At 34.6% G+C, this 24,568-nt stretch overlaps 2 protein-coding genes across 2 annotated transcripts; one reads left to right on the top strand and one right to left on the bottom strand.

Moving 5' to 3' along the window:
* Window positions 1-9,819: 9,819 nt before the first annotated feature.
* LOC118034526 (zinc finger CCCH domain-containing protein 34) lies at window positions 9,820-15,921 on the top strand. Its single transcript, XM_035039850.2, has 7 exons — window positions 9,820-10,275; window positions 10,361-10,506; window positions 10,714-10,779; window positions 11,066-11,185; window positions 11,298-11,603; window positions 11,689-12,006; window positions 14,864-15,921. Exons 1-7 carry the CDS (start codon window positions 10,188-10,190, stop codon window positions 15,236-15,238), a joined length of 1,419 nt encoding a protein of 472 aa, XP_034895741.1. The 5' UTR covers window positions 9,820-10,187; the 3' UTR covers window positions 15,239-15,921.
* Window positions 15,922-18,961: 3,040 nt separating this feature from the next.
* Window positions 18,962-23,949, bottom strand: LOC118034527 (GTP-binding protein OBGC, chloroplastic). Its single transcript, XM_035039851.2, has 7 exons — window positions 22,844-23,949; window positions 22,060-22,333; window positions 21,296-21,587; window positions 20,996-21,155; window positions 20,024-20,132; window positions 19,435-19,554; window positions 18,962-19,230 (listed from the first exon to the last, which is right to left on the bottom strand). The coding sequence occupies exons 1-6, from the start codon at window positions 23,911-23,913 to the stop codon at window positions 19,459-19,461; spliced, it is 2,001 nt and encodes a 666-aa protein (XP_034895742.1). The 5' UTR covers window positions 23,914-23,949; the 3' UTR covers window positions 18,962-19,230; window positions 19,435-19,458.
* Window positions 23,950-24,568: the final 619 nt, after the last annotated feature.

Genomic DNA, 24,568 nt, shown 5'->3' with positions numbered 1-24,568 from the left:
TTTTTGCTGCCGATTTTGAATCGGCAATGGCACGATTGGCTGTCGATTTCTAAACCAGCAGTGACGCAGTTTTGCTATTGATTTCTAAATCAGCAACAACAAAAATTTTGGTTGTCAGTTTCTGAATGGACAACGACATAGTTTTTATTGTCAATTTCTGAACTGGTAGCAACAGTATAAGACCTAATAAAAATTAGAATTGACTAACCTATCCCAGAGGAGAATGGGGATAGAAACTAGCCCAAGATAACCTAAAAGGGGGTTAAGGATAACCTTGTTCCCAAACATCCCAGCACACTTTGGGGGCTATAAATACAAGGAGAGAAAAAGGATGGCTCCCCACTCTTTCCAAAATAAGCTGCATGCTCTTGCCCCCCCTTCCTTCTTCCCAAAACAAGGTACATGTTTTTTTTTCTTTTCTCCTTCTTAAAAAGAGCTCAACAATTCTGCTGCATGTGCCTCAGGCGTGAGAGAGAGAAGGGAGAGCTTGACAGGAGGCTAGACAACTATAAATATGAAGGGAGTAGAGGCCTAAAATCGATGGGAAACTTACAGGAGGAGTAGAAAATTGATAAAGAGAAAGAGGAAGAAGCAAATCGGAAACAGAAAGGGAGAAATGTTGTCAAACCAATCCCAAAAACACTAAATTCATGAGGTATGAAACATGTCCTTCTCCACTTATTCTTAAGGCCTTAAAACCGAAAGGAAGAATAAAACTATAAATGCATGGCCTAGGAATTTTACTCCAATTATTATGGAAAGAACTAAGCTAAAAGGAGAGATAAAAAACAGGGTTCCAGAATAGTTAATAAAAGAAATATTGCAAATTTGAATGCACAAACTTGGAAAGTTGGTCGGCCTTGGTGAGGGTTGGACATAATAGGGATTAAAGGAATAAAATGCATAAATGACACCCTTGTTAGAGATGTTAGATCAAGTGAAACCGAAACAGAATTATACTTGTGTTAATGGTGTGATTTAGCATGTTTGGTTGATGTAGTTATATGAAAATATATTGATAATAAATCTTGAAGAAACATGCTGCAGTTGAAATAAAAATTGCCCATTGATAATGCCTTAACTTTGTTGTGTGATGAATGGATTTGTATAACTTGAGTTAGTAGTTAGAAGAACCTAAATCAAATATGCACGTTGAGATTTGATGGTGCATTGTTCCTGCCTTTGTGATATGAATTGGAGTATGAATCAGCAGTGATAGGGGTTATGTTGATGATTTATGAGTTAGCAGCGACTTAGTTCTCGTCAACAATTTCTATATCAGCATCGAGTTAGTCTCACTGCTAAATTGTGTTGCCTGTAACGAGTCAATTTTTCCTGCCGAATCATGGTGTCCGCAGCAAATCAGTTTTCACTGCCAAATTATGTCATCCGCAACGAATCTGCTTTCACTGCTGAATTGTATTGTCTGCAACGAATATGCTTTTGCTATCAATTGTGTGGCCTGCAATGAACTAGTTTTCACTGTCGAATGATGATGCCGACAACGAATCAGTTTTCGCTGCTGAATTATGGTGTCTATAGCAAATCAGTTTTCGCTACCGAATTATAGTGGCTGCAGCGAATCGGTTCTGCCGCCAATTTGTGTTACCACCAGCAAACTAGTTTTGCTGTCAAATTATGTTGTCCATAGCGAATCAATTTTCGCTGCTAAATTCTAGTGTCTGCAACGAATCAATGTTCGCTGCCGCATTATGTCATCCACAATGAATTTGCTTTCACTATCAAATTTTGTTGTCCTCAACAAATTAACACGACCAAAAAATTGATGCCTTCTCCCAAATGCAGGAGTGTCGAAGTAATAAATAACCCGGCAAGACCGCGGTCGAACCATAAGGAGGTTAATTGTATAAATTATAAATAACAATAATACAACAACAACAATAACAATAGTAATAGTAATAGTAATAGTAATAAAGAAAAAGAAGAAGAAGAAGAATAAGTTGATGAGAGATTTGAGATGGAAGATCAATGTGAGAATTAAACAATGATAAAAACAAGTGTTAAGGTTAGAAGATCCACTAATGGTATTTCAAAGAAGTGTAGTGTAAACTCTTATTATCAACTGGAAACCACACACAAATGAGGTTCTAATCGGATTATAAATTGTTAACATGATTATATTAGTTATCTTATTTGAATAATGCTAATACTTGTAAATATTGTCAGGTATTCATAATTATAACTTATGTTAACAACAAATCAAGATCCTTTCATAGCATAGGTGTAGGTTATACCATACAGTTGGGCTATAAAAGTGCCAAGCATTTATTGTACCAAGTGTTATACAACACAAATCTAGATTAACCATTTAACAAACAAAGTGTTAAGAGTGAACAAGATAACAAATACAAAACATGTTAGTATCAAACATTAAAGTCCATGTTGAGTTTACACTATACTTATTCTTACACCATTAGTATAACCTTTTCACCTTGATATAATAAACTTAGCTAAACATAATGAAAGAGAGAAACATAAATAAATAAGATAAGAACATAACTAAGATACAAGTTAACCAAGTAAAGGAAAGGAAATGAAAAGCATAAACAAGATATTAATGAAAGCAAAATTTAAGCATTATAAAAATATAAAGAGAGAGAGTAAGAGCAAGTTCTTGATCTGAACAACCAAGCCCCTAAATGCATGGAAAAGGTCTCCTTTTATAGACCAAAATTTGGAACTATTGATTTGATGACTAATTGTTAAGTGGGTGGCCAACTCTTGACTTGGTGAAAATCCTTATCTTCTTGTCTGAACAAAATGTCATTGTTAACATCAGAATTGAAACTAATTGTACAATGAAAGTTGTAGGAAATTGTCTTATCTTTCCAGGAAAAAAAATTGAGGTCATTTGGACTTTTAGAACTCGAGATATGGGTTGAACACTGAACACTGAACAGTGTCTGGGCTACAGGATAGATTCAGACTTCTCCGTTGTTGCTATAATTTGGACTTGAAAACAGCCTTTTTAAATCTTGGACCCCCATTAATGTTTTAGGCCTATGTCTTACCTTTCCATCCATATAAAACAAACCTAAATCCAAGATCTACAACTCCAAATATGACACAATTACCGAACAGTGTTCCAGCTTGGACTACACCAACATCTCTTTTCTAAGTTTGGCACTCTTTTTGTCCTTTCAATTTTAGTATTTAAACTCATCAATCAATCCTTTTATTTATATGATAGACCTGCATTTAAGATGAACATTTACCATAAATTAAAGGTATCTTATATTATTAAATATGTTATTATAAAACATGTTTTAGTTAAGGAGTTATTGATACTTCAAGTGCAAAATGATGATATAAAACCTTGATAAAAATGCACTTTTAAATACTAATCAATATACATATAAGGTATTCATCAAATGAGGATGTCATGTTGTGAAATTACATGAGGTAAGGATAACGAAAGTACTAGTTGTGTAACTTGTTGTTCGACACTTTTGTATGATCTCGTAATGTTAACGAGACTAGAACAAAAATGTGAATTTATGAGTATGTCGATACAATGTAATATAAACCTATGAGTATGAAAATATAATATTATGGGCACATGTATTGAGAATCTGTTTTAAGGGAATGTTGATTTACATTATCCTACGTAGATTGTGCCTTGATAATGAATAAAATGCAAAGATAAATCTAAAGAATGATGTGGTGAAAAAAATCCAGAAACCGAACGAAAACAAAATTCCATCAATTTTGGCCTTGAAAAAGCCGGGCCGTTACATCTTTCATCTAATAACTCCAATTCCTAGGTTCTAGTAATTATTTGATTTGGTTATCTATCAATCTAATTTTAGCATTCTTGGGTTGTGTTCAATCTTGATTGTGGGTTCATTCTTACCCTTCAAGATAGCATTAGTTGATAACAGAGCAAGACTCTAAAATCAGGTTTTATATATCTATATTTAAATTTATACATTATTTGTTTTGATCTTTATTCTTGAATTTTTTGCGACCCTATAAAAAAGACAAGACAAAATTTTTTGTTATGTTATATCTATTTTCTAATAGTATAAAAGATGAAAAGAAAAGGTCGCATAAGTGTAACTTATGTTGAAAAAATAAAGATTACAGAATATGAATTTGGATACTTGAGAAATTATAATTTGCATAAGCTTGTCTTTGATTAGTGGGTATTGTTTGCTTAGAAATTAATTTCAGGTTGTTGAAACTATAAAATTTTGATTTAAGGTCCCAAAGAACATTACAAATCAATTATGCTAAATCAATGTTTCACTAATAGGGTCTATTGAAAATTTTATTTTAGGATATTGAGCATACATTGTTTTCAAGTTTCATAATCATTCTTGGATTTTGTTTTTTTATTTATTTTCTTTTTTTATTTCATTTTCATTACTCTTTCCTTAGTTGCCTTGTGTCTTGAAATCTTTGTTTAAAAAGTTATGAACTAAATTTTTTTAATTGTTTTTGGTTAGTTCTCTAAAGAACCGAAGAGAAGAGCATAAGAGGTAAAAGACAAAAATATCAAACTATTATTGTGAAAAGCCAGAATTTGAGTGAAACATGAGTGGAGTGATATTGTTAAGTGTAAACAGTTAAGGATAAAAATATTAGATTTGGTGATTTATTCCAATGACGAGTCATCACCAAGGAGGGAAGAACACATTCTTTTTATTATAGGTAATGCAATAATAATTTGAGTGTATGAATGTGGTTTTTAATGATATAAAGGATTGAATGGATTGACAAGATGCTATGATTACAAGTTTGTAAGAGAGACTAACAAGAAGGGTTCATAATACAAAAAAGACAAAAAGACATGTTGCCACACCTATGGATGAGTTGGTTAATGAAAATAAAGATGAAAAGCAAAAGATTTTGACCATGCATCATTTGATCAAGGTGGAAGATTTTAGGCATATAAAATGCATAACCTATTTCTGGGTTATTTTTCAAATTCATTTTCTTTCTTTCCAAAATAAAAAAATCAATAAATAATAATAATAATAATAATAATAATAGCAAGAAAACTTGTAGCAAAAAGAAGCTGATAGAATTTTAAATATAGAGGAAGATCAAGCTGCAATTTTGAATGGAACTGAGAGCATAATTGTATCCCCATTATACCCAAAACTGAAGAGACAATACAGATTTAATATCAAATTAAATCATTATTGGATGAATCTGCATAAAAATTAAGTCTAACGATATAATTAGATTTTTAATAGGCTAATTTGACTTAATCATGGGTCAAATTAAAGTTTAATTATATTTAAGAATTAATTTGGGATTAATTAAAGGATTTAATTAGGTGCAAGGACATAATTATAGTTTAAATGAGACAAATTAATTTTATTATGGGCTTAGTTGGTGAAAAATTAAGTTTGGGAACCCAATTTGAGCTTAATTGAGAAGATTTAAATTTTATAAAATAAACTTTAATTCTTACCAAGTCAATTTATTCAAATCAAAGATAAAATTACAAGAAAATCAAAAGATTTGGGTCAATTAAGGGCTCAATTAAAGAAATTCATAGCCAAGGATCATTTTGCAAAAGGCGTCAAACGTTGGGGACCCAATTGAAGTTTGACAAGGATAAAATTAGAAGTTTATGGTCAATTCAAGGTGCAATTGAAAGAAATTAAAAGACAAGGAATTAATTTTTTTTTTTCAAATCTCTAAATTAAAACTTTAAAAGCCAAAACAATATTATTTTATTTAAATAAAATCATGTGTTTTAAACAAAAACAAAAAAAACAAATTATATCTTAACTAGATAAGCTATAATTATATTATATCAAATGTACTCATATATATAGTAGTACGACTGTTAAAATAATATTCACCGCAACGTATGGAAAATTAATTAGTTTGTTGGGCAAAATATGAACGTCGGCTAGGACAGATTCACTCAGCCAAATCTTTTATAGCCATGTCTAATTTCCCCCTTCAATGTTACAATTCAACTCCCTTATTATATTACCTTTCCTGAAATAGTCATGGTAGTTTTAATAACTATATTTTGGGGCGAATAAATATATAGGTGCATTTATTGAGAGGATCATCAAATGAAATAGCTATCAAAATAAAAGATTAATGGCTATTATTATAATAATAGATTAACTCTCAATTTTTTTATTTACGAGTAAACTTTATTCTTAAATATATATCAAATTTTTAATCAGGATATATTATGGTTATTGTAAATACTTTTTAATTACTTGAATTTGTAACTAAATAAATTGAAGGAAAAAAAATTGAAATATTAATAATTGTTGACAAGCAAAAAAATTCTAGTACATTTTCAGGCAAATGTAGAAAAAGGATAAATTCATTAAAAACAATTCTAATATCCTACTTTTAAATTTCAACCTACTCTAACAAAACTCCATCATCATCATTATTATAAAAAAAACTAAAATTTTTATTAATATTACTATGCAGACAAAGACAATTCATTATGAATTGTAACAATTGAGCCACATTAATATTCAATTAAGAGTTTTAATTGCATGTCTTTTTGGTTTTGGACTTGCAACTTGCGACAATAAATTGTGGGTGGTTCAAACATCATGGGATGATAATAATTATGCATTAAAAGCATAGCACATTTGACTGGGTCCTTGGTCTTTAAACAACATTGGAAGAGCTGCTATTTATTAGATGTGATTAAACGTGTTTTTATGTCTAGATAGTTAGTTTGAGGGTTTTGGTTCCTCGTCACTCTTATTTCTCCTCTTAAAGCATTCAGTTGTGGACTTTTTCTTCTTTTTTTGGCTGCTATTTTGGTTTGGTTTATTTTTTATGCTATTTTTAGCTACTCTTTACTTTGTTTTTCTGTTATTTTCATGTCATATTTAATTATTATTATTTTTAATTAGGCATGCTATTGTTGTTCTTGAGTTTGGTAATATTGTTATGCTTCCACATCATTTATTTGGATTAAAGGGTGTGGATGAGTTCATTTATATTTTTTATTGGTTTTCTTACATGCCTCTCTTTTAGTCTACTTATGTTTTTTTTTTTTGGTACAGATTGTCTTTCGTTTAAGGGATAAGACTAGTTTTCCAAGCTTATTATTATTATTAATTTTTTTAAAAAAAATATTATTACTATTGAAAAAAATCATAGATTTAGTTTGAAGGGTAAAGTTTAAAATTATTATTATTAGTAGTATCATTATTCTTATTGTTAATATTAATACTATTGTTGCTGCTGCTTCTACTATTATTATTATCGTCGTCGTCGTCGTTAATAAAATTTTTTAAAATATTATTATTGTTGAAGAAAAACCATGAATTTGATTTGAAGGGATAATAATAATAAGACCCACGTTCCATGAGTATGACATCCACTTCCAAACCCAAGTAACCGGGGTCTAGCGTCACTGTCAGACCTTAGCTTATGGGGTTCGGTCGTGCCACACCCAAGTTTTCGTTGTCTACCAGAGCCAAACCCAAGTTTTTTGGATATGACATCACCTTCCAGACCTAGGTAATTTCGGCTAGTGTCTCAGCCAGACCCAATTTTCTGGGGTCTGGCTCCCTTAATAATAATAAAATTAATAATATTTATAATATTAAATTTATCTTACCAAAATTCTTATAGTTTGTAATCCATTCAAATCAAAGTTATGATTTTTCTTCAATAATAATAATATATATTTTTTTTCAAATTTATTAGTGATAATAATAATCATAATAATTATTTTTAATTTTATCATTCAAATAAAATCTATGGTTTTTTGCCGGAATCAAGTAATTTGGGCCTGATATTTCGGCCAGGTTCAAGGCTTTTGAATTTGTCATGACCGCCAAACCCAAGTCGCCTAGACCTGACAGGTTGCCAAGTCTAACTTGAATATTAAAATGTTCACAAATCTAACTTTGAACTGCCATGACAATAACAATTTATATTGTTTATGAATTGAACCACAACAACGCGTGAGCTATCTATCTAGTTATATACTAAGAGGACAATGCATTTCACTATAGCAATAAAAAGTGAGTGGGATGTAAGGCCTTTTTTACTTGATCCTCAAATTTTTTTGAAGATTTTTTGTTATTTTTAATTATATTCTCCAAACATTGCATTTATTGTGTATTGGACTTTATAATTTGTTTTTATTTACTTTATATAGAGTTATCTCGGGCTTATAAACTCGAGTCATGAGTTAGTCGTGCCGACTCAAAATCACTTTTTTTTTCTTTTTTTAATTTTCTTTCAACTTCATTCTTCAATGTTGGATTGATTGAGAGTTGAATTTTATAATTATTTAATTTATTTTTTATAGAGTTATCATTGTCTTAAAACCCGAGTCACGAGTTTTGCATGTTAGCTAGGTTGACTCAGGTTTTTTTTTTAATTTAATTTTTTTTCAATAGTATTCTTCAACATTGAGTTGATTGAGAATTAAATTATATATATATATATAGTATTATATATATATATATATATATATATTATATATTATTATGAGATTATCTCGGTCTCATAACTCGAGTTACGAGTTTGGTCAATTAACTTAAGAATTTTTTGTGTTATTTTTTAATTGATTTTTAAAAAAATTTCATCATTTAACATTGAATTGATCAAGAATTGAGCTTTACAATTTGATTTTATTTGCTTTCTATAGGTTATACTAGTCTCATGACCTAAGTTTGATAGGTTAACTTGAGTTGACTCGACTCCTTTTTTTATTTGAGTTTTTGTTTACAATTCATCATTCAATATTGGGTTGATTGAGAATTGAGTTTAATAAAAAAAAATTATTTTCTATAGAGTCATTAGGGTCTCATGACCTAAGTAGAGGATTTGACAAGTTAACCCGAGTTGATTCAATTTGATCTAATATGTTGTCATGTCAATATTAAAAAAATGTTGTGATTATTTTTTTAGCAAACTATATTTTTATTGATCATTCAAGTGTTTTTTGGACATGCAAAATCGACCAAATCACAGCATATCAATCCTCTTATAGTTTTAATTGTTTTTCTGCTAAGAAACCCTTAACAATACAATATTTTTTTTACTTTCATTTTTTTAATCTAGTATACCCTAAATCTCTACTTTTGACATGAAAAGATAATCTTTTTCTTTATAAATAAAATTTTTAAAAAGAGACGTAAAGTCAAAAAATACAAAAAATTTAATGGTATTCATATTTTAATTAGTAATATCTTATCAGTCACTCTTGAACTTACATTAAAAAAAGAAAAAAAAAAGAAAGAGACACAAAGATAAGATAGAAAATGAAACACATGACCCCTAAAAATAATAAAAATATCTCTAAATTTATTTCTTATACTTGTATTTATATTTTTAAAAATAAATTCAATAAATAATTCTACTAGTTATTTAGTTATTTAAAGAATACATAATTTTTTTTATTAAAAAAATACTATTCATTTTCCAATTTCAAGGAAGATCCTCTTTGCATGCCACGCATAGGAAAACACCTCTCCGCACTCACTGACACTGGATTAATTAATCACTTAAATTAATATTCGTCCCCGCATTACCCTTTTTGTAATAACCCTTTATGAAAAGACAACTCTCTCCACCCCCAACAGCCCATCCTCAGACAAAAACCGAGGACACTATCGTCATCTCGAGCTCACAACTACAGAACTAAAGTAAGTTGGTTATAATAATATATTTCAGACAGTCTCATAAAAAATAAAAATAAAAAGGTCCGTAAATAAATATTATAAAGTCACACTTTTAATTTATTGCTTTGCTTCTTCTTTTTTCCTTATTACCTTAAAAAGAACAATTATTTTAGGTTCTTACCGCTCTGTTTGGCGCGTATATAATAAACCACCAACAGCATGACGCACATTAAAGAAGAGATCAAACAACAACTATCGCTGCGAGAGAAAAAGTGAAAGCAAAGGCACAGAATCCATAAACCTCCCTAAAAAAAACAGAATACCAAACGCTGTCTCTCTCTCTCTCCCCCCCTGTCTCTCTCTGTACGTGTTTTTCCTTGAAAAATCCAAAAAACAAAAACATCTAATCAGTAGTTTATTTTTACTTTCCATCTCTAGAAGCAGAAACTATAACGCAGGAACGGTTTCTCTCATTGATCGGTGTCTCATTTTGTAACTGCGAAGAAAAGAACCGCAGAAACTTGCTTGTTTTTCACTTGTGTTTCCGTCCGGTTCCGATAAATTCGGGGTTGGTCCGTACGAATGGACCGGTACGGTCGGGCACAAGAAGGCTCGCAATCCGATCCGGCACTAGAATGGACGGGTTCAGGACAGGAAACCGGACTTGAAGGTAACCTACATTAATTCAATGTTAACTTAATAGTGATCTGTTTTTTGTTGAGTTTGATTACTTATGTTTGGCGTGGTTGATGTAGAGGGTGTTTGGCAATTGGGATTAGGGGAAACAGAATCGGAATACCCGGAAAGACCTAATGAGCAAGATTGCATGTATTACTTGAAGACCGGGTTTTGCGGGTACGGAGCTAGGTGTCGGTATAATCATCCACGTGACCGGGCTGCGGTAATTTTGACTGACTTTACTCGAATTGAGTTTGAAATGATTTGTATTTAGTAATTAGGTTTGATCTTATGGCTTTTGGAATTGTGATTGGAGGAGGGTTAGTTTTGTAATTTTGTTAAGTGTGGAGGAGGAGGTCTTTGCTTGCTTTGTAGTGGTGTTATGGTAAGATCCGTATGGTTTGATTGTGGTAGTTGATGTTGTTTTTAGGTATTGGGAGCTGTGAGGACTGGTGGAGGGATGTTTCCTGAACGAGTGGGCCAGCCTCTTTGCCAGGTACTCGACTTCACTGGTTTCGAATGATTACTGTGATTGCTGTGTATGCAAATGGTTGATTGTGGACAATGTGTGTTCATTAATGATAATTTCGGCCAAGTGAGTGCCGATGCAATGTCTATTGATTACGTTACATTACCCTGTGTCCATCTCTTACTGAATGAATTGTACATTCTTTCACTGAATTAGGACCTTTGCTGATTAGCTATGCCTTTGGTTTGGTTTAGTTTGATGTTTCATGGGATTCCTGGTTGTACTGATCAAACTGCTCTTACTTTATTTGCAGTATTATATGCGGACAGGGACATGTAAATTTGGTGCTTCCTGCAAGTACAACCATCCTAAACAGGGAGGCAGTTCTGTTAGACCCGTGTCACTAAATTATTATGGATACCCATTACGCCCGGTTTGTATATCTTTACATAGGCATTCAAGATTTATGCCTTTGATCATGTTGGTCTTTTTTGTACCGAGTATGAAGTCAAGTTTGCTGATTCCTTGAGTTTAATTAACAACAGGGTGAAAGGGAATGTACATACTACATTAAAACAGGGCAGTGTAAGTTTGGGGCAACATGTAAATTCCACCATCCACAGCCAGGTAACATGCAAATTCCAGCACAATCACTGGCTCCACAAGTTGCATCGGTGCCTGCCCCTACTTTATATCCTACAATGCAATCTCCGTCTGTTCCTTCATCTCAACAGTATGGCGTAATGGTTGCTAGGCCTCCTCTGCTACCAGGCTCCTATGTACAAGGTCCTTATGGTCCCGTGTTGCTTTCCCCAGGCTTAGTTCCCTATCCAAGTTGGAGTCCATACCCGGTAGGTGAATGGAAATTCCTCTATTTCATTAGATTTTGACAAATCTACTTCTATTCATTTTGAGATGCAATCTCTCCTGGTGCAGGCACCTTTAAGTCCCGTAGCCTCTCCTAATGCTCAGCCTGCGGTTGGCTCAGGATCAGTCTATGGAATATCACCACTATCTCCTTCTGCACCTGCTTATACAGGAGCATATCAATCCATACCTACTGCAAAAGGTCCTTCTAGCAGTTCCCAGAAGGAACATGTGTTTCCAGAGAGACCTGGCCAGCCAGAATGTCCGTATTACATGAAAACTGGCGATTGTAAATTTGAATCCTCATGTAGATATCATCATCCCCCAGAATTGGTAGCGTCAAAAACAAATGTTGTTCTTAGCCCCATGGGCCTTCCTCTACGCCCAGTAAGTATTTTTCTTAAAAATACCTCATGTCAGGGCATCGATTACTAGTTTGTTACTTGCTAAAATTGCAAAATGTTATAATTAATCAGACCTCTAGTGATTGTTGCTTGCTGCATAGCATTTATGACTGGTTTGGTGGAGGTCATTAAAAGCATTTTCTGAATTTATGAATGTATATTTGTTTTGAGCGATGCAATCACAATGCTGCAATTGTATACTTGCTCTTTCTTTCTCTATCTTTTCCCTTCTTCATTTTCCTCAGAGAAATTCTGACCTTCCTTTTGGTAGTTATTTTTTTCTCATTGAGTCCTAGTGAAACAAAGTTCATTTCACATGGTTAGAACCTTGAATCTTACTCAACTCTGGCATACACCTGCCTGCCTCCAGTATGATATTTTTGAGATCTTATCAGAGTAGGTGATTATGTGGAACTTGCCCTTGATCTCTGGATGCTTTTTTGGAGGTCCATCCGCACCACTTCGATAGTGAGTCTTTTCACTTCAGTTTTATTTCTTGAAATAGCTGTTCTTTTGCCTTGGGATGCTGGTGCGCCATGTGAGAATGATATTTTGACAGTGGAAGTTTTTCAGTGGCATGTTGTTCTGTAGATTGCATCTATCATGCATGTATAGAACATTACCATTTATGTTTGTGTAGTTGAAGTACAAGTAGCAGCATTGCTTCCTTGCTTCTCTCTATGGGATATTTTAACTTATTAAGTAGTAGGGTCTATTCCCATTACATGGCAGCCTTTTTCCACCCATTAAACTGAATAGTTTTTCAAGTTCACAGCTTTGCAGCTGAGTATTGCATTGAATTAAGCTACAATGTCATGGGAATGACCTTTTCAAAGAAATTTTTATATTCTGGCCTAGTTCAAAATAATATTACATCTTTAATTAGTGTTAAGCTGAAAAACAATCCAACCAGCTTTTGAGTCTAACGAACAACATTTAATATCTGGATTGCAGTCTTCACTTCACCTTCCTGCTTTATAGGGTGATTTGATTGCATGGTGAAGTAATTCCACGTTTTATTTTCTGGAAACTTCTTTCTAAACTTTCTTCATTGCTCATCATACTCCTCTGGATGCTGTTTCTTTGTTCTTTACCAATTATTTCTGATTTATTTCAATATTATTTGGGAGATAATATGTGCTAGCCTTCCTTTCTGTCTCCTGATCAGTCACATATTCCGTGGCTTACCATAAGCCTGGGGCATCTTCTATATCATCAACTGAACATGGAATTGTGATTTACATCCTGAGATAATAGCTACTATGACACAAGTTTTATCTTTGTAACCTCTTGATTATCTGTTGAATGAAAATTTTTATGCTGACATGATGTTACACAAGCTATTATATATTTAACAGAAGAAAAAAAAATTAACAGTGTTTTGATCTTTACATACTGGGGATAGAGTCCTTGTGGGGAACGTCTCCATGTGCTGTCCAAATTGTATGTCAGGAGTGTTATTCTCAGAAACGATGAAAATCTGGAATATTTTTAGCTACTGTATTTGGTTTTTGCCACTCCTCATAGGTTTTGGGCCATTATGGGAGTTTGGAGGAGGATTAGGTTCCTGTGTCTTAATGTTTTTATCATCATCTTGCTAAATGTCTAGGTTAGGAACTGCATTGACATGTTTGTTCATCCTTGTTACTTTGTTTTCTTCTTAATTTGGTGGATGTGTTTGAGTTGTGAATTGGGATGGAAATTTTGTCAGTATGATTCTGAAATGGATAAATTGAACTCATAAAGGCATGCTTTTAAGCTGTTCTACATTCTGACGAAGAGAGATCACAATAGAGATTAGGGCAGAGAGGTAATTGATGCATTGATGCTACATGTTATTGTCTTTATGATGTACTGGACTTTGTTGCATCTCTTAAGCAGCTTTAGGGTTTTAGGTAGTCAATTCTTTTTTTTTTTTGGTCTTTATTCCTTGCATTTACTTATTTGCTTCAGCATACTATTTTGGACTTATTTTACAAGTGGTGCTTGCTTTATTCTCTGTAATTTGCACTTGTTAGTCATTGCAACAGAGTCTGGGATCATGCTCTATGAAGACTGTTAGTGGGACTGGGTGCTGGGATTAGTTTTTTTGTCTCCAGTGTCTCAAAGTTATCTGGTCATGGTTGGAAAGGTGAGGGTTCATTGCACAGGCAAATTTGTATCGGGGATAGAAGATTGTAAAACAGTTGTTATCATCTATTTCTTTAGCTGTCATGTCACATTTTATCATTGTTAATTAATTTTCTCATGCTGAAGCAGATCTTGTGATTGGCCTAAGAAGACTAAAATCAAAGACCTTATGTTGCCTTTACATGTTCAAACTTCTAGGTCATCATCAAAGTGATATCATTTTTAAATGTCAGGCCGTGACATATTGATTTATGTTTCTCTTTAGGACCTATAATTTGATTGAAATTTGTAGTTTGTTCTTTAAAATGCATTAGCATCGTGTGAAGAATCGAAAGTTTTTCTGTATGGTTGGTCATTTATTCGTGCTCTTTTGCGGTTTCTTATGTCATTTTTGCTTGTGCTCTAACAATTACCCTTTGACCTATGTGCGGGGTTACTTTTTAGTCTGAAAATGTCATTATCCTGCTTTGTTAGCTGTGCATCCTCTACATATTCATTTTGCTTCTCAAATTCCAAATTATATCATTAAGCAAGCTATATATGTGTGTGTGTGTTCTTTTTTTTCCCTTTTCGATCTGGAGTAAGCCATGAATAAGGTAATATCAGGGTGTGCTGTTTTGTAGGCTTCCATATGTTCATATGCTTATTTACAAGTTGAATCCCAACCTAGTACAGTATCATGCATCTGATAATTCATCCATGTTAATCAGGGTGCGCCAGCTTGTACCCACTATACACAACATGGACAATGCAAGTTTGGGCCTGCATGCAAATTCGACCATCCAATGGGAACACTGAGTTACAGTCCATCTGCATCTTCTCTTGCTGACATGCCAGTTGCGCCCTATCCAGTGGGATCTTCAATTGGCACTCTGGCCCCGTCATCCTCATCTTCAGATCTGCGGTCCAAACCCAGCAAGGACTCCAGTTCAACCAGGCTGTCTTCGTCAACAAGCACGCCTAGCGGATCAGTTGGTTCAAAATACTCGAAGAGCGGACCCGCTTCTCATTCGAGCATTCAACTGTCAGGTCCTTCAACCACCAGCAGCACCAGCACCAACACAGGGGCACGCACCTCATGCTAAGAAAAGATATTAAACAGTTCCTGCTCATTCCTCTTTTTGATCAAATTCATGAAAAACAGCATTTTTTTTCTTGCTTCAGCCGTCAAATAGGAGGCTTTATTTTCCCAGCTCAGATGGTTCCATGATTCAGGTCTAGCATACATTAGCTCTGATATTATCTCTGTTCATATAATCTTGTGGCCATTGTTTTTTATATTCAATAAGCTATGGTCATTGCCCAAAAATCTTAGCAAACCCCGCATAGCCTTCCACTCTTCTTTCGAATAACCATGAATCTGCAGTTCCTTAAGGCAGATCTGTATCCTCTCCTTTTTTTGGAGCCTGTTAATTTATATCCCAATCCTTTCTCAAAAATGTAAGAGATAAATCCTAAAGCATTCTTCCTTTTACATCAGCCATGTCTTCATGTCTATCAATTTATGATTGCTTCAAATCTGGGAACAAGCTTCCAATTTGTCTAGAAAGGAATTTGAAGGTTGCTTGTTTCCCTTCTTTTTTGTCATCTGGGGTTTATTAAAGACTTGAAGGAGGCATGCATCTCAGTGCTACCTTACATGTGATTAGGTACACAGTTATGTTGTGACAATTGAAATGCTTGACATTTTTATTGATGGATCTATTATGAAATACAAATATATGAAGAGTCACCTCAGACTGTAATAATCATTCCTCTCATTTATTCCTGTCCTTTCCCATATTTTGTATGTGCTTTCTTTATGCATGCCATATCAGGTAAATTTTGCTAGAGAAGAATGATTATCATCTGATTGTAACTGCAGAAATGATGGTTTCTGGAAAAATTTACTGGTGTTTGCTCTCTGTCTCTCCCTCCCCCTCCCTCTCTCTTGTTGGATGTGAGGTGAATTCAAGGCCTCGTGGGTAAGCAAAATAACACAGAAGCCGAAATATTTCCAAATAATTTTGTAGTTATGCAAATTAGAGGATTGTTAGTGTTTATTTGAGGGTGTGATAATGTTTAATTTTTAAAGTATTTTTTATTTAGAAATATATTAAAATAATATTTTTTTTATTTTTAAAAATTATTTTTAATATTTACGAAGCTTATGTGAAAGCTAATTCTTGCCATTATTGATTTGTGAAAACCTTCTTGCCATTATTGATTTTGTGGAAAACCTTTATGGAAAGTGCAGCGCTATCATAAGTAAGAGCTACTTCATGAGCAGTATCAAAGGTGTCATGCCAATGCTTTTCTTTGGTTGGCGGCTCTCTAATCTCATGGTAGGGACACACTAGATGTGAGACACGATTTGCATATGATTATAAAAGATGAAGGAAAGCTTATGTTTTTTGGATTTAAGTTTTATTAATTAAATTTTATTTATATTGGATGATTTTATTTAGTAGGCTGAGCCCAATAATTGATTATTTTAGAGTTTATTATTTATATATTAATTAAAATTACACTTGTTTATTAAATTTTTAAAAAATTTTAATTTACATCATAAATTTTATATGCATGCAAATACTTAATCAGCCTTTTAATATTTTTATCATCTTGAGAATCTAGTCATCCAAGGTCAAGAGAGCCCCTAAAAACTTTGGATTTAGAAAAACCCAATACTATTTCCGACCATTGGATCGAAGAAAATGAATGACGATATGTATGTGCGTTTATGGAGATTGACAAAAACCAGATCTTCAACAACTTTAATTCTTGAACTCGAATGAGACAAATCAAGATTACCATTTGTTTTTATTGTGATTTCAAATTTTAGCTTTATAACTGTTAATATAATAATCACTAGGGACGTACATAATTATTAACTTCAGATCTTATAAAATTAGATAAAACCAACAAATAAAAATTTAACATAAAAAAAATGAATTTTTTCCTTCCCAACAACAATACCTCTTAGAAGGCAACAATAGCTCGTCAGTGCCCTGCGTCGCACTCGCGACACCCTTTAAAGCTCAGTCATTTCTTTTTTCAGTCAGTCACTTTTTTTTTAGGAAGTCAATACGGTTGTAAACCTTTACCATACTTTACTCAATTAACTCCAAGGCATGGGTTTGAGCTCCTATCTGCCTCTATAGTCTAGAGTAAGCAGTCTTAAGAGAAACCATCTCAATATCTTGAACAATTTTTTTTCCTTTAAATTTGTGTACTTTAAACTTATCAGCACAGTATTATTCAATGGCATCATTCATGGCCTTTTTCTCCTTAACCCACCTACTTTTGGAGTTGACACATATTATAAAAGTCTAAATAACCAAAGAGATAGGATAAGTTCATATCTTTCAAAATAATATGATAAAATGAACAAAAATATGACTTAATTTGTTATCTTACCTAAAAAGCCATCTGTCTAGTAATAACCAAGTAGTGTTGGAAGCTCGGGTTAGTTAATCCTTTCACATTTGAAGAAAAGGTGAAGAGTTTATTTAATTTCTCCATCATATCTAATTCACCAGGTTCTAACGTAAACCTCCCCTCGATAATAGTCTCTATTATCCTTATTTATTCCTCACTTATAGTAGGGAAAGAGAACATGATCCAACTTGAGATTGAAAAAAATATCCTTTATCCCGGTGGGTGTAGGAGCATGGCTAGAGAACACATGAAACAAGTAATTAGGGTTTATGGGAACATGAGTGCTACGTGGAAAGGGAACAATCACCCCATCATAATTAAAAGGAATGAAAACTCCCATTCTCTTTTATTAAGAGGCTACCTCGAGAATAACGAGGTTGGTGTTGGCACCCTGGCCCCTTGATAGGCGCTCTTCAATACAAATCCAAATTCCTTTTTCCCGTTTCCTTTCCTGTTGCGTGCCTTTTCCCTCTTCTTTTGGGTGCTTTTATTACGTTGTTAAGCTTAGGCATTTAATTCTCATTTAATGGATTTTTGTTATGAAAAAAAAAACTCATAGCCAAAAACGTTAAAGCTTAGGCATTTAATTCTCATTTATTTTTGCATTTTAAAAATTTTATAAAAAGTTAAAAAAAAAATATTTCAAATTAATAATTTTCTGGTGTTTTCGGAAATGATGTTAATGTACTAATATAAAAAATATTTTTTAAAAAAACAAAAACAATAATTTAATATATTTCTAAACAAAAAACATTAAAAAACAATCAAAAATCTCTCTTAAAAAAACCTAATGAAGCAATAAATTGATTATTTTAGCCTTTGTTCACTCATAATAAATCTATTTTGTATAGAAGTTGCGTAGAGAAATACATTTTCGTTCAAGACTAGGTTTCGAACCTTGTTTGCAGCTGTTTTATGCATGTCTAACTGTTTTTTTGCAAGATCTGTATCTGCCTCGCATTGCATTTTATTTTTTTTAAAATTCAACTTCTGTTTACAAGATATCAGTTTGAAGAAAGCACCAGGTCTCTAAGAGCTTTTCTTTCTCTGTTTTTTAGTCAAATTTCTTTGACGTTATATGCACTTGTTGCTAATCTAAAATTGATTAAAGCTTGTGCAATGAGACAATGCAAGTTCTGTGGCTTTGTTTTTTTTTGCTGGATTGCTTAGATTGAGCCTAAGGGCTGCCTTCCAGCACACATAACAGCTAATGTAAAGCTTTCCCCATGTACATACGACCGAAACATTTTAATGTGTCCATAGTTTATTTCAAATTCCCATTTATCAGCCATGGAATTCCAGCTTAATCAGGTTATTTCAAATCTCCATTTATCAGTTTTTTTCTTGTAGAGCACTTACTTTGCCGGAAAAACTTAACCAGGCTCACAGCATAGCGCAAATCACCTATCTAGTTATTACAATTTAAGCAAGATTGACTAAACAATTGCCCCTGCTAATAACAAAAGAATACATTATTTGATCACTGACCTCTAGCACTTTGTACTGAATCTATGATTTAAGTTCACTGTCTCAGGAGATCTCATTATCAACAACAGGATTGGGCCACCTGAGCTTTGAACTCCACTTACATTTTCCTTTGCTAGAGGTATAACTCCATTAATTTGAAACATCGAGTGCAAAATCTCCAGCTTCAGATATCCTGTATCAGAGACCAGAATGAAACAAGGCACTGGTATCACATCTTCCCGGAAGACATGTTTTTATTGTAGGGTTTGCTTTCAAATATTCAAGGCAAAGGTTTACTATTCTCTGAACAAGTCCCCATTTTTGTCAACAAGCAGAACAATAAATAAATGTATTCTATCATTATAATCACAATAATAAGAAATTTCAGTCACTATACCTCTTGGTATTAAGAACTGGAGGGTTACTTCCACTCTGGCCATTTGGTTGGATCAAATGATCCCCTCTTCACTTTCGATAGACCAGAACTCTGAGGATAGTCATGCCACACCATTTCCATCTGGAAAGAATTAAAGAGGATATGATCAATCAGAATTCTGCCGACAATGAGTTAGAATGAGGTTCTACCAACAATGACAATCATTGAGAAAGAACTTCAGGTAGACACAAGGTTGGCTTGAGAATAGAGTGCAAGGATATTTTAACATGAGTTGTTTTCCACTTGAAAAGTGGAATCTCTGTTGGAATAGTTACAAGCTTGAGTACTTCAATTAAAGACTCGAACTTGACTATGTAACTACCTGAAATACATGGTCTCATTGATGTCAATGGCAACTAATCATGATGGAAGTTAGCATACTAGAATCAAAGAGAAAACATACTTTGAGCACATGCGTGTCTGTATGTGTGTGTGTGTGTATGAGAGAGCGAGAGAGAGAGAGTTTAAGGATGTCATGGAGTGCTACTAAGGTGATGCATCACTGGGAGGGGGGAGATGCTGCAGTGAGAGGATATAAAGCTCCACGCACCTCTCCAACAATCACAGTGTCACCTTCCTTGACTCCCATCTTCAAGAGTGACTTGTTCACACCACAAGCCTCCAACACATGTTGGAATCTTGTGTCAGAATCTTTATATCTGTTCAAAATTATGCGTTAAATACTTCAGATGCAAAATGGAGTAAAGACAACCAGAAGGAAAGGATATTATCTCAAAAAGGCAAGACATGTATTCCAGAATATGCCAGATCTAATGGAAACTGACAAGTATGGCATGAAGTAATGATCATGCACAAGCATTCAAATTCGGGCAAATTATGTCCTATCCTAGAGTAGCAACCAAATCATAGATGTAAATCTACAAACAAAACAGGAGAAAATTGATTCTTAGTAGAAAATAGAAGCAGTTGAATAAATCCAAGTTCTTAAACAAGATGGAGATTTTTTTCCAACCCATAGCATCCTAATAAAAAGCAGGCAACTAAAAAGGCAAACAATAATACAGAAATGAGAATAGCACACTGTCAAAGTTACCCATTCGCTGATGATTTGTAGCAAGTTCCATTCATTCTGGCAATGTTCTAGTGAGCCTAATCATTGGAACGGATACTAACAACCACAAATGTTCATGTCAACTGAAATAACCAAACCAGGTAAACAATGCAGGTTTGTGGTATGGTAATCCATTGGCCAAGATAGAAAACAGAATAAGAAAAATTCTATTTGAGATTCCAGTAAAAAAAATGGTGTGCGTGGATTTTGCACCCTTCCTGTATCTGGACAGAAACCTAACTCAGTCAGCATTACTTTGCTAGGTTTACTGGAAGAGTTACATATGACCAGACAGAAAGCACATCAATACATACAGTATAATCTGAAATCATATTTGGCAAGCTGATGTGAGATGAACGAGACCATTATCGACCAAAGATGCTAACACAAGAAAAGAGGTGACTGAAAAAAATAGTGAGAAGTAATCAGAGAGAGAGATTCATAGCCCACCGCCAATTTGTCATCTGAACAAAACGTTGCAATCCAGCCCCAATTACTTGCCATGTTTTGGACGCATTGTCATAAGAGATTTCAAAGTCATTAATAGGAGCTCTTCGCTGCCTTTGTACCATATCAGCTACATGATTCAAATTTATCGGATGGGTCCAACCTAACACAGATGAAAACTTTTCAAGACACTGTAGGGTTGAAAATAATGGATATGCAACATAATTTTGAGTACTCTAGCATGATCAATAGGCCATATTAAAGTCAATTTTTTTAAAAAAAAATCGAAAGTAGAAATTTGACCTTCAGACCCCTTATTGGCTTCTTTACTTTCTTGCAGAAGCTTATGAGCAGCACAAATCACTTCATGTGTCCCTTCTCTCTTCACAGCACTCATGCAAAAAGTCTCAATCCCACGTGCTTCTAGCTTTTCCTTGAATAACTGCCAGTTTTCATATGCCTCTGGAAGGTCCATTTTGTTATAGGCAACTACATAAGGCTTCTCTGCAAGTTCAGGACTAAACATTTCCAGCTCAAGACGAACAGCATCAAATTCGAATTCTGGCTGCTGTGAAGATCCATCAACAACATGTACCTGGGAGTCCAAAACAATGTAGATTCCATCAGTTGAAATATCAAACAAATAATAGGAGGGTGAGACCCATCCAATTATCCTCAATGTAAAAGATAAGGAATGAAGGAAAATAATAGAACCATGGGTGAAGAGATAGTAGATATGGATCACATTGTTACCATCACTTCAATTATCATTCACGAGCTCTCTTTAAAATCACTGCTGTTTTCATCAACATGAACCAAATTTTTTCTTCTTACATCATGCATAGAGTCACTGACACAAATATCAGAAAAACATTTTGCACGTCACATCATTTCCAGAGACCCAAAGACTTGAGGATAGAGAATCTTATAGAATAAGGTAAGGAAGTGAAACATAACACGACAAGCTCAAAGTAGAATAATTCACTGTTACAATCACAACAGGAAAATGAATTTCTCTATAAATCTCATCATTAAATTAGTTGCAGTTCATGACAGAAAGCCTGTACCAGGGCAGAACACCTTTCTGTGTGTCGTAGAAACTCGTGACCTAGGCCAAAACCCCGATGTGCTCCTTCAAGTAAACCTGGAAGGTCTGCTACTACCATTGTAGAGTCATAATCAAATGAAACTACACCCAGGTTAGGAAGTAGAGTAGTAAAAGGATAATTCGCTATTGCTGGCTGTGCAGCACTTATGACACTCAAAAGTGTGCTTTTCCCAGCATTTGGGGCACCCACTATTCCAACATCTGCGACCAGCTTTAGCTCCAGCTCCAACCACCTGTTCATGCATGACATTAATTCTATTGAGCACGTATCAAAACAAACTCTTCCAGAACATATAACTACATCCCTTAAGCCTGACGAACTATGAGATTTAACAACTTTATCATATTGACCTTGACGTTTTAATCAAGCATAAAATTCATAGGCATGCTGCATTAGATAAACCACAACGAAAACAAACCAAGTCCAGCACATTACAAAATGCAGAACGTTAGCAGAAAGAACAAGACCAACTACAGTTCAAAACTTATATTCTACTGAGCCGTCACCATTCTCATCACGATCACTTTAATCAAAGCAAAGCAGAGCAAGATCAACCAAAATAAATCATAGTACTACGAAACCCATTGGAACAACAACGCTAAGCTAACAAATCATTTCAAAGGCTTAAGAAGACACAATTTATAGCGCGCACACAATCACAACACAATTCAAAAGGCAACCAATAAAAGGTAGCCAAAACACGTAATGGTAAAACACAAATCACAATTAAAAATATACTCACATTTCCGAACCCTCTTCACCATTTTCGGCAATCCTAGGTACCTTATTACTCCCACACTTAAATGCAGCATTCCCTCTCCCGCCTCTCCCGCCAGGCAACACCAAAGCCCTCTGTCCTGGAGACAACAACTCCAACAAAACCTCCTCGTTCCCAGCCTCCCTAACAACCGTCCCCGGCGGCACTTTCACCACGATATCCTCTCCTTTCGCTCCATCCATGCATGACCCTTGACCGTGAGCCCCTCTCCCCGCCCTATAATGCACTCTATTCCTAAATGGCAATAAAGAATTTATCGAGCCATCAACTTCTAGATACACGTTCCCTCCTCTCCCTCCATCCCCTCCCGACGGTCCTCCCAGTGGCACAAATTTCTCGCGCCGAAAAGCCACCACTCCATTCCCACCATCTCCGGCTTTGACATAGATTTTCGCCCGGTCAAAACACCGCATTACAGCCGGCACTCCCTTCTCCTTCACACCTTCTTCTTCACCCTCGAAATCTGACAAATTCACATTCTCTCCGTCAGCAAACTCCTCCAACTCTTCTCCTTCATAAAAACCATCACTATTATAACTATTAACACTTTTGCCATTCACTGTTTCTTCTTCTTCTTCTTGTTCCTCCTCGCTTTCATACTCATAATCCTCGTCCTCTTCCTCTTCGAAATGTGGATTAACTTCAAATCTCCCGTAATCCACACGTAAATCACCATCCATTCCATCTTCGGTTCCAAAACGCTGAGATTCACTGTCACTATCCTGTTTGACTACACTAGCATCAGAGAGCTTGATTTCTTCTGGTGGTCTAGATCCGAGGTTCAACGACGGGACTGTGAAGTCTTCTAGAGGAGGTAAGCGAGTGTAACTAGTGGCTTCGCCGTCGGTGGAAGTGATTGTCTGAGGCGGGGATTTTAATTTGGCCTTTTGAGGTTTGAGCTTGCGGTTTCGGTTGGAATTAGGGCTTCTTGGTGAGGCATTGCTAGGGATAGGGTTAGATTTTCGGGATTTAGGGCGGGAAATTGCTTGGAGAGAAATAAAGGAGGAGGTGGTTATTGTGGATATGGAAGCCATCTCCGTGCTTACTGGATATCGATCCTGTTTGTCCCTCTGTTTATAATTTTCTTTTTTATGGGCTGAATTCCGTCCCTTTACTTGTACATCTGGTCAAAATAGATCCTCTACTTTTTTGCATTGTATCAAAATAGCCCTTAATTTGACTAATTCTTGTGTCTCTACCATAGTTTTTAAACCCGGCCCGGCCCGGCCCAGTGGGTCAATCTAGGACCCGACCGACCCGGGCCGAGTCTAAGTAAAAACCCGCTAAGGATTTGACCCAGCAAAACCTGATCGAGCCGAAACCCGGTTAGTTACCCAGGTAAATCCAATTGAGAACCCAGCTTTTATATATATATACACGCATAAAACAATCATGGCCTTTTATGATTAAAACCACACTACAAATCAAATTATCTTCATGATCCAAAATAATCACATCAAAAATCCCATTTTTAATGCTAACTTTAGGAGATAAAGCAAAAAACAAAGGCTTTAAACTATTTTCAAGATTTTTAACATGATGGATATCATCTCTTTTGTGGTAAGTCAATGGAGATGAATCAGAGCCGTTGATTCAATTGTTGCAATTAATATGAGCCATGAGATTCCAAAAGAATAAGAGGAGCTAGGAGGTGACATAACTCGATTGAGAAAATCCAGTCTAGTTCAC

This window comes from Populus alba, chromosome 10 (genome assembly GCF_005239225.2).
Source record: "Populus alba chromosome 10, ASM523922v2, whole genome shotgun sequence".
Taxonomy (NCBI): Eukaryota; Viridiplantae; Streptophyta; class Magnoliopsida; order Malpighiales; family Salicaceae; genus Populus; species Populus alba.
The sequence above is the reverse complement of the archived record's forward strand: the minus strand, read 5'-3'. Positions and strand labels throughout refer to the sequence as shown.

Coding starts and splice junctions, on each gene's coding strand:
- LOC118034526 (XM_035039850.2), top strand. CDS start 10,188: ATGGACCGGTACGGTCGGGCACAAGAAGGCTCGCAATCCGATCCGGCA. Junction 10,780..11,065: donor TGGGCCAGCCTCTTTGCCAG/GTACTCGACTTC, acceptor CTTTATTTGCAG/TATTATATGCGGACAGGGAC. Junction 12,007..14,863: donor TGGGCCTTCCTCTACGCCCA/GTAAGTATTTTT, acceptor CATGTTAATCAG/GGTGCGCCAGCTTGTACCCA.
- LOC118034527 (XM_035039851.2), bottom strand. CDS start 23,913: ATGGCTTCCATATCCACAATAACCACCTCCTCCTTTATTTCTCTCCAA. Junction 22,334..22,843: donor GGTGAAGAGGGTTCGGAAAT/GTGAGTATATTT, acceptor ATGCATGAACAG/GTGGTTGGAGCTGGAGCTAA. Junction 21,588..22,059: donor CAGAAAGGTGTTCTGCCCTG/GTACAGGCTTTC, acceptor TTGGACTCCCAG/GTACATGTTGTTGATGGATC.